Source organism: Zingiber officinale, chromosome 3A (genome assembly GCF_018446385.1).
Source record: "Zingiber officinale cultivar Zhangliang chromosome 3A, Zo_v1.1, whole genome shotgun sequence".
In the NCBI taxonomy this organism is placed as follows: Eukaryota; Viridiplantae; Streptophyta; class Magnoliopsida; order Zingiberales; family Zingiberaceae; genus Zingiber; species Zingiber officinale.
Genome location: NC_055990.1, coordinates 49,653,878 through 49,663,420, shown reverse-complemented (window position 1 = coordinate 49,663,420; position 9,543 = coordinate 49,653,878). Strand labels below are relative to the sequence as shown.

Sequence of the window (9,543 nt, the reverse complement as noted above, 5' to 3'; positions counted from 1 at the left end):
TATGTTTACATTAAAAATGTATAAAATTTAAAATATTAAATAATTATAAATATTAAATTAAATATTAACTAATATTATATATAGTAAATGAAATTATAAATAAAAATAAATGAAAAATTATAAAAAATAAGTACATTGGCAATGGAGTCATAAAAAAATTGTTGGACACGACTAGTAAAGGGAGGTTTTTTAAAAGAGTAAAAATTTTAATTTATACAAGGATTTACGATTACGAATACTTGGTAAATATATTTAACGGCAAGCAAAGCTATCCATTAATGCATAGTCATAGACACCGACCACCACAACGTCACACTACTGCATCTGCAGTCGTCTACTGCAGTCGTTATTGAAGACAACAAAAACATAGATCACAAGCAACAATAATAGACGGAGACATGACAGTCACAGCATTTGTTGGCGAGGGGTCCACAGGACATGGTCGCTAGGCAGGAAATGGCACACCGGCTCTGCGCTCCCCGGCTTCACCTGCAGCACCTGGAGCATCAAGTGCTGCGGATTCCACGACGTCGTGTCCAGGTGACAAACTGCCATCGCCTCCACTCGGCTCCCGTCGCTCCCCTTCAAGCTCACTGCGTACTCCCTCATCATCCCCTTCCCCACCGCGTGGCAGTGGAACACAACGTACGCGTACGGCTCGGCGTGGCAGAACACGCCCAGCCCCTCCCCGCCCATCCTTTCGAACCCCTCCACCGCGTACCGCTGCATGGCCTCCGCCGCCGTGGAGTTTGCGACTGTCGACACCGCGCTGACATAGTCGGTGGCCAGAGCCGAGACGGCGAAGTCGACCATGGACTCGATGGAGGTGGCGCAGTGCTTCGTCTCCCTTGCATTCGCCGTGCGCTCGCACCGTTCTAGGGTCGCGCTCATCTCCCGGGCTTCCTTCGAGTTAGGGTTGATTGAGAGAAGCGCAAGGACGTCGGGGAGCTTGTTGGAGGAGAAGGGGAGGGCGTCGGCCACGCGGCGAGGGAGGAGGTCGGCGTGTTTGGGGATGGATCGCTTGAATTGCAAGTCGAAGGTGGCTCCTGGAAACAGGTCCTTCTCGAGGAAAAACAGAGACCGGGAGGACTTGTCGCGGAGCTGCGCTGCGGTGGCGTCGTTGTAGTAAATGGAGGAGAGTCCGGGAATCACCACTTCCTCTTCGGACCCTTGCGACGTCCATAAGCCTGGGCTCGTCTCTGCAATTCAATGGCTATATATATATTGGGATTCCAAATTAACAAGATCATATTGTAATAAAAATATACATGGATAAATTAAAATCAATGAACCAGGGGGGTGAAGGATGTCATGGATGCAACTAGGGATGGGAGTGTTGGGGAGAGTAGTTTTCCAGTAGAGCTCCGGCGACGAAGCAAGTGCAAATGATGGATGGGCTACGAGTCCGGCGAGGAGCTGCAACCATTTCGATAAAATCAAAATTCATGCGCACATAATTAATTGAAGAAAACAAACAAACGTCATACAAGGCAAATCTATTGAATCAGATTACTGACTGATTCAACCAAACCAAGTTCCGTTGGTTAATAATACGAGTGGTATGAATTTGCTCACCCCGAGGAAGAACAGGTACACGATGAGGTGGTTCGCCATGAACTATATAATGCAGAGTAGAAATTGAGGATTGGTAGATAGGTGTTTATGGAGATGCACTCTGGCTCACTTATATAGAGGAGAAGGAAGTGGAAATATTTTCGTAGTTCACATGCATTTCACGTTGTATTAATATATTTTCTTTTAATCAATCTTGTACAATGCAATGCTTTGAATTATATACGCAGAAAATGGATAAATCGGATAACGGAAAAAAAAAAAAGAAATTTAGGAGACAAATAGTGGTCCCTGAAAGACTAACGGTGAGTTTAATTCAGAGGGAATTTATTCCTACCAATTATCATGAGACGGCTGATTTATACATTTGATAAAAAAAAAAATGGAATGTTGACATGGCGTATTCTCTCACGTATGGTAAAAAATTGATTTGCTCATCTTTAGCATCCCGTTAACTCATCCTTAAGTTAACATGAAAAAAAATAAATCACGGATGACTACTAATCATTAGTACAGATGATAAAATATGGAGAGAGATATACTCGAACACATCAAGTTTTGATTCCAAGATCTCATATAATAATACCTCATGTCTTAATTACAGCATCATCCTGACTCATGACGTTCTTTCTCACGTTCTTATAGATGATATAATCAGTCTTCAAAATTTTAATATTTATTTGATAATATATTTAATGAAATAGATTAATCTAGTCAAGCTAAAATTTGACCGGATGACTAGTGAAAATGAAAAGTTTACTAAATAACTGACAAGTTTAGGCAGACCAAAGGGTAAATAATCTATTGAGTAATTGACAAATCCAGGCAGATGTGATCAGATGTCCAATAAGAATAAGTAGATAAATAAAGAAAAAACCAAAGCAGAGTGAACTGTAAAATCGGGCTCGTCTCTACCATTCAATTGATATACATATTTGGATTCCAAATTAACAAGATCATATTGTAATATAAATATACATAATTAAAAAAAATAATCAATGAACCAGGGTGGTGAAGGAGGTCATGGTTGCGGCTAGGGATGAGAATGTTCGGGAGGGCAGCTGTTTTCCAGGAAAGCTCCGGCAACATAGCAAGTGCAACTGATGGATGGGCTATGAGTCCAGCGTGCTCATTTCGTTCATATCAAAATTCATGCGCACATAATTAATTGAAGAAAACAAATCAGGGATATTCGTGTTGGTGTTGAGAATGCGAAAAGAAGTTGATGTGGTGATAAAGGAGGGGTCACATTCCGTGGAGGATAGTAATTATGGTGGAGGTTAAAATTAAGGTGGTCAATATACAGATAGTATCGACCGGTCGGATAAACATGCCCCGACCGAGAGAGAAGGTCCCGGTCCAATCCCGCCTTCGTCAGGAGGAGGTGTCAAATGACCGATGAACAATGGAGTATTGGACGCCGGACGGAGGAGACGATGTGCAGAAATCGGGCCGAGCGACTACCCCGCTCGACCAGGTAGCAGGATTCGACATTAGCAGAGTGGAACTTTGGCTGAGCGGACTTGACACAAGCACAGGGGAGTTACGACCGAGCGGACACACGCACAGGAGTAGCGAAGTTTTGATAGAGCGGACGGGACACAGGAGCAGCAAAATTCTGATCGAGCGACCAACCCGCTCGGCCTAGCAGTATACTCCCTCTGATATCCATCGACATTTATTTGGGAGTTAGTGCCACTGACACCGGGCATAGACAACCCGAAGATCGTACAGCGGAAGCTTCCATTGTCACTTCAAAGATATGTCCATCCCGTTAAGGTACTGTGTCAGGGACACTTTATTGACAAGTCTTTTCAGAGAAACTTGGGGAAGTGTGCTTGCCTTGGGGAGTGTGCACACGCGCTACATGAACTCTATATAAAGGGGGTCCAGGCATCAGCGAATGTACGCTGATCTTGTCTGGGAGCTTGCGAGATGGAGCACTGGGCGGCAATGGATGATGGCAAATTCTGATACTGATGAACAAGAGAGGATCCGAGAGAACCACAGTGAACCTCATTGACACTTGAAGACTAGATAATCGATCGGAGAAAACCAAAGCGGATTGTATGAATGATATCCCACAAAAGGGAACTATGGTGAGATGGCTCCAGGGATCAGTGGAAACTCTGCAATCCGATGGATGAGATGATCTCGTCTCCCTGCACACAATGAGACCGACCGACAAAGCGTTAGTGACCTAAGACCAGGGTGGGAATCCCTGGCTAGGCCCTCCGATGCTCAAGTTAGTCTTCCGCGAAAGGAAGAAGAAGCAGAAACTGTATGAAAATTAGGGTTTGATTTGAATGCGATGCGTATGTTTGCGTACCTTGCCAGCGGAGAGGATCCCCCTTTTTATTTCACCTCATCTAACCTCCACAGTCATGAGGTGGACCTCCGTTTGTTAAAGTTTGTTAAGAGATGATGTAAGCCAAAACTACAATAATAATAGTTTAAGGAATCTTTTTCTTACCCCAAATGTACTTTCCTTGTCGTTTAGCATACATGCGGAGAATTCAAGAAGATTTTTACCGCCAAATTGATTAAGTTGTCATATGATTGTATATTGTTATGGTTCACCTGTTATGATTCACCTGTTACATATGCCTGGTTAGTCACATAAGCTTATCTGGCGCAAATGTGGAATACATTCTGTCCATACTAGTTTTAGTTTTATACTCGATCGACTACTTATACCCGACCAAGACTTCATTATAAATATGTCAGAAGCCATATAAGTTTGAAGACCTTTATGTCCAATCTACTTCTCACACCTGACCTATCCAGTGAACCTAGGCGATCACACCTGGCCGCCCGAGATTGATCGGTCAGACGTATGAAGACGTCTTTGCCCTTTAACTCTTCCTTCGATCGATCGTATGTCGTTAAACACCTCTACGCTCGACCGGTCTATTCGGCTGGCCCTACCTTATCGACCGAGACTAATCAGTCGGGTGTATATAGGCCTCCAGGATGGCTTAATGCTAAGTGCTTCTACTTTCGATCGGTTTCTTATACTCGATCGGTCTTTGCTCATCGAACTCATAAACTTGAGTGACCCTGCTATGTCCCGGCCCACCCATGGTTAAACTTTCTTTACATCGAATCGATCCTTTATATCCGACCGACCGAACCTGCTTGGTCAGTCTTTTCGGCCAGTCCTACATGCTCTGTCAGTCTTACCTGCTTGGTCGGTCTTACATGCTCGGTCAGTCTGTCGTACCCGACCTATCTCTGTCTGTTATGCATGTAGCGACTCCCCTTTACCGGGTCTAACCTTTTCTGGGCGGTCTCTCCTCTCGCCCTTTCCAGCCTTCCTCATCTTCATTATCCTTCTTTCCTTCTCTTGAAAGAAAAAAGGGGGTCCTCTTATCATAACCCATATTACTAGCCTCCCCTTCAAGTCTAGTCGAAGGAGATGTAGCCGACTGACTAGACCTAAGTCTATTTCTGACCTTTTGCTACCTTTTGTGGTAGCTCTGCAGTGACCCTTACAATGATCTTGTGGCATCTTTTACAGCGATCCCATGATTTCTTTTACAGTGATCCCGTGACTCCTTTTGGCATGTTAAATAGAATTGTGCTCTTGCTTCCTTCCACACCCATCTTCATTCCTCTTGGCTCTATTTTCTTCCATAGGCTTATAGAAACTTATGGCCTTAGATCCTTCCTTCTGGGATCAATTGCTGGGAGAGAGAAGAAAAACTTTGGCTGAGGCGGTGCAGGCTCTAGACCGGTATCATTCTCCGCATAGGGAATCGGAGATGCTACCGTCGGCATCCCCGTCTCAAGTTCATTCCGAGACTTCTTCGAGGGACAAAGTTCATCGGATCTAGAATGCAAGACTAAAGAGTTAAATGATTTGAAGGCTCGTTATGCTTTAGAGATAGCTACGCTAATCAGGAAGATCCATGCAAACAATCTGCTAATATCGCAACAACAACAAGAGTTAGATCGGCTGCAAGCTAAGGTGGATATTCTGCAAGCCGAGTTGGATCAACTTAGACTGAGGGTGGACCCTTCAGTCACTTGTTTGAGGGGGTAAGCTGCCCAAATCGTCTGGAGAATGGGACAATTTTCTCCTATGCAACCAAGTTGTCATTCTCCTCTTCATCATCCTTTACTCTGATGTCTATGGACTGTCAGTACCGGGCAAAATATTCCTACTCCCCTTACTTGATTATGAACAGTTCGAGTGGGGTTGATATACTTATGACAACCCCATAACTATGTTTGTAAAACTACTATTGATAATGTTAAAGCTTGATGTTTGAGATGGGCATGCAATGTAATGTGTTTGGTTATACCTAGAATGGGGGAAGGGGCGATTTCTTGTATGCGACTAAATGAACTTTTGATATCTGTCCGGTCTACGAAACTGGCTGGGCTTAAGAATTACCCAAGTATTCTAGTTCTTTTTCATATTATAACTTAATAATAATCTCCTTTATTTATTACACCTAGAAAATTAGACACCTTTTTGACATCTTCTGCTCGCTGATTGATCCTTCAACGGTAAGAGAATATTAGTAGTGCGCGATACGACAACGTCGATACGAGTATGATTTGGCTAGCTATTTCCATTATAAATGCTTAATCATAGTTTCCTGACACGTGTCGGCTAATTTCTCTTTCTTGTCGTAATAAACCGCGCGTTCCTGCAGTAACGTCCTGTCGCGCCTTTTCTTTGCAACATCCATGACTTCTTTGATGAATACTTTTTACATCTTACGACAGTTCTTATCCCTTAATTCTTTCAAAAACCCCTAAGCCCTTCGACTCTTCGTCTTCTTTCCTACGCTTTTTGTTGATACTGCTATCTGAGTTTTCGTACTCTCAACTAGCCTCCCTCCCTTTTCCTGCCTCTCTGTGTTGTTCCTTCTTCTTTGAACCTCAGTAAGTTATTTTTCTTACATTCTTGCATTGCTCTATGGCTGAAGAATCCTTTTCGGCTTGGTATGCTCAAACTCGTTCTGTCTTTCGCAAATCGGATAGGTCTACTTTTCGTTCTTTATATGATATTCCCAAGACCTATCGCATTGTCATTCCTGATGCTAACGCCTGCCCCCATCTTCCTCCTAAGAATTGTGTCGCCTTCTTCAAAGATCAACTGGTGGTGGGCTTGCGCTTTCCTATTCCCACTTTTTTTTTTTATAGAAGTTAGCTAGTATTTTGACATTTCCTTACAGCAATTCACCCCCAATGCTTTTCGTTATCTCTGTAGTTTGTACATGCTTTTTCGTATTCACGACATCCCTCCGACCCTTCCAAATTTCTTCCTATTTTTATATCCCAAGAAATCAGATCTTGGTGTCTTCCTATTCCAATCAAGGCCTAAAATGACCTTTTTTGAGGAGATGCCCTCTTCCATTAAGGGGTGGAAATCCTATTTCTTTTTTGTGGAATTTTCAGGACCTATCCCTTGGTCTTCTTCTTGGAAATCTTCTCTATCTGCTCTTCCTGACGTAAAGGAATTGCATAGACACCCTTCTTTTGTTACTTGCTCTCAGAAGCTATCGGGCTTTCGCTTATTCATTCATAAGTGGATTCGTGATGACCTCCTCTATCTCTTCGGGTTAAGCCCTGTCAAGATAGAGCTTCACGGTTCCCTTGGTAAGCCCTTATTCATCTATCCCAATCTCTTTTTTACTAACTAAGACACTTTTTGTTTTCTGTAATGGACTCTTTGTATACTGCTGCAATCGATGATCAATTGTGCTTATCAGAGGAATTGATCGCTGCTAAGGAGTGAGAACTTCTCGCTGCCTTGGGCCAACCTTCTTCGTTGACGACCCCTACTGGCACAGAAGGTGTTTCTGGTTCTCAAGATGTGGCCTTGGAAGGAGCTTCCATCAATCCTCCTTCCGCTGATGAGCCTATCTCTTTGCATGCTTCGGAGCAATCCCCTAAAGCAACCCCCGCTAAGAAAAAACGTAAACTGACCCTTGCTCTATCCCCGAAGCAGAAATCCGTTTCTGAAGACTTTCCTCTTTCAGATGTTGCTCCTTCTTCTCCTGATCTTCCTCTCTCGGCTCTCTATCCTTCCCTTGTTCCTTCTACGTCTACCACCCCTCCTATCCCTAGTGGCAACTCTCCGCCTCACTTTTTAATGAACTTTCCTGAACATATAAATTTGCCCCCTCACAACGTGCCCTATATTATCTACTGTCCTCCTTTGCTTCAAACTTCTTTGTCTTCTACTTCCTCTATTATTGATACTCAACTCATACTCTTGGGGTGGAGTCTTTTACTACATCTAGGGAGGAGGTACACCAAATAATTGAAAGCCTCGGACATTCTGAAGTGGCTGATAATTTTTCCCTGGAGGAGACGAAGGTGCTTTTATTTCCCTTCACAATCTCATTTCATTACATATCTCCTTAATGCTCTTTGTTGTACAGTACTGGATATATAATTTGAATATGTTCCATCTGATGCACACCCTAATCCAAGAGAATGAAGCTCTAAAAAAATAGATTTCTGAGTTATCTCCCGATCAGGTGGACCAGAAGCTAAAGGGTTTGCCCTCCCAATTGGAAAGAACTATCCAGTTGCTCAAGACGGAGACCGAGCAATCACAACAATACAAGACTGACATGGAAAGTCTTCAATCCCAGCTTCAATCAGCCAATGCTCGGGGTACTGATTTATCCTCCAAATTAGAAGAGCAGATATCGGAGATTGCTCGCCTATCTTCCTAGTTGCAATCAGTAAAGGATGCACACGCTACGGAATTGGTCAGTCAATTATCTACTCTGAATCTCAAAGAGACTGCTCTTAAGGCTGTTCAAGAGGAACTAGCAAACTACAAGGCCAATGAAGACACCCGTTTTGAGGAGCGCAAAAAGGCCTATCTTTAATCCTCTGATTTCATCACTCCGATCACCAACTTCTTCATAAATTCTATCAAATTCGTGACAAAGGAAGGAGTGGAGCAACTGAAAGAACTGAAGTTATTGGTAACTGATCCTCCCCCTAACTTTCCTGACATAAGGAGGATAGTGAAGAATCGTCCCCTTGATTTCTTTCCACAACTACTATAGCCCCTACTATGTGGTAGCCTTAATGTTTCACCAACTTTCTCTCAACTGATGAGTTTTTTATGATGATTATTTTGAACTCGACATGGTCCAATCGGCCAAAATTTTTGAAAGCCTTTTTATCCTCTTTGTGTATGTCTCCACAGAAAACTAATTGAGTGGTTGCGTGCTCGTATATGTGTAAATTAACCTCTCGGCTGACCTACCTTGATAGCTTAATCTCATCCTTCATGACTATATGACTTTAGCCTATCCGTATGTGTTTTTCTCCTTTTCGGACATGTTGTGAGGAATAAGTTATATTCCTTTTTGGGCATTCTTTATGTACGAAGGACGAGCGGAGCTATTTGAGTTATTTACTTTTCGTTCAGTGTATAATGACAGGACGAACCTGTTAACCCGGGCGACCCAAGTGAATGAGACACCTACCTTTTCTGCTCGTCCTAGGATGACCGAGCGAAAGCATTCACCCGCTCATTTTTCATGTCATACATCCTAGGGCCATAATCTTGCCGGGATTTAAAGATTAATTATAACTTGCCTCGGGATCTAACAAGTTTGAACTTTGTACTTGGGGAATGCATTCATCATGATTATCCAGGTAAGTGTATCCTTTCTTGAATACCCAATATTTTCTCAGTCACTTATTGGCTTGCTATTTGTTTACCCATTTTTTGCTCTAATATTTACCTCCCCCTCGGTAGTAGCGTCGAGGGTTTTAGAGACAAACAAAAAAAGGGGTTCATCCTTTCGTCTTCCTCCTTCATTGTGTTTTTTCCTTCTCTGTTCCATTAAGATTTTGTTTCCTTCCTTGATTTTTTGCTCACAATGGCCCCTTCTTCTTCTTCCCCGCCTGAGTGGTTTGTTAACTACTCTTCCAGTGCCATTGATTCGGAAGTCTATGCAATGGATTTGAATTTTGGGTTTCCTT

The 9,543-nt window shown here is 43.0% G+C and overlaps 1 protein-coding gene across 1 annotated transcript; it reads right to left on the bottom strand.

Annotated features, from left to right (window-relative positions):
* Positions 1-383: 383 nt before the first annotated feature.
* LOC122053728 (BURP domain-containing protein 3-like) lies at positions 384-1,649 on the bottom strand. The gene is made up of 3 exons (XM_042615707.1): positions 1,576-1,649; positions 1,293-1,416; positions 384-1,199 (listed from the first exon to the last, which is right to left on the bottom strand). The coding sequence occupies exons 1-3, from the start codon at positions 1,612-1,614 to the stop codon at positions 406-408; spliced, it is 957 nt and encodes a 318-aa protein (XP_042471641.1). The 5' UTR covers positions 1,615-1,649; the 3' UTR covers positions 384-405.
* Positions 1,650-9,543: the final 7,894 nt, after the last annotated feature.

Coding starts and splice junctions, on each gene's coding strand:
- LOC122053728 (XM_042615707.1), bottom strand. CDS start 1,614: ATGGCGAACCACCTCATCGTGTACCTGTTCTTCCTCGGG. Junction 1,417..1,575: donor TGTACCTGTTCTTCCTCGGG/GTGAGCAAATTC, acceptor AAATGGTTGCAG/CTCCTCGCCGGACTCGTAGC. Junction 1,200..1,292: donor TGACATCCTTCACCCCCCTG/GTTCATTGATTT, acceptor ATTGAATTGCAG/AGACGAGCCCAGGCTTATGG.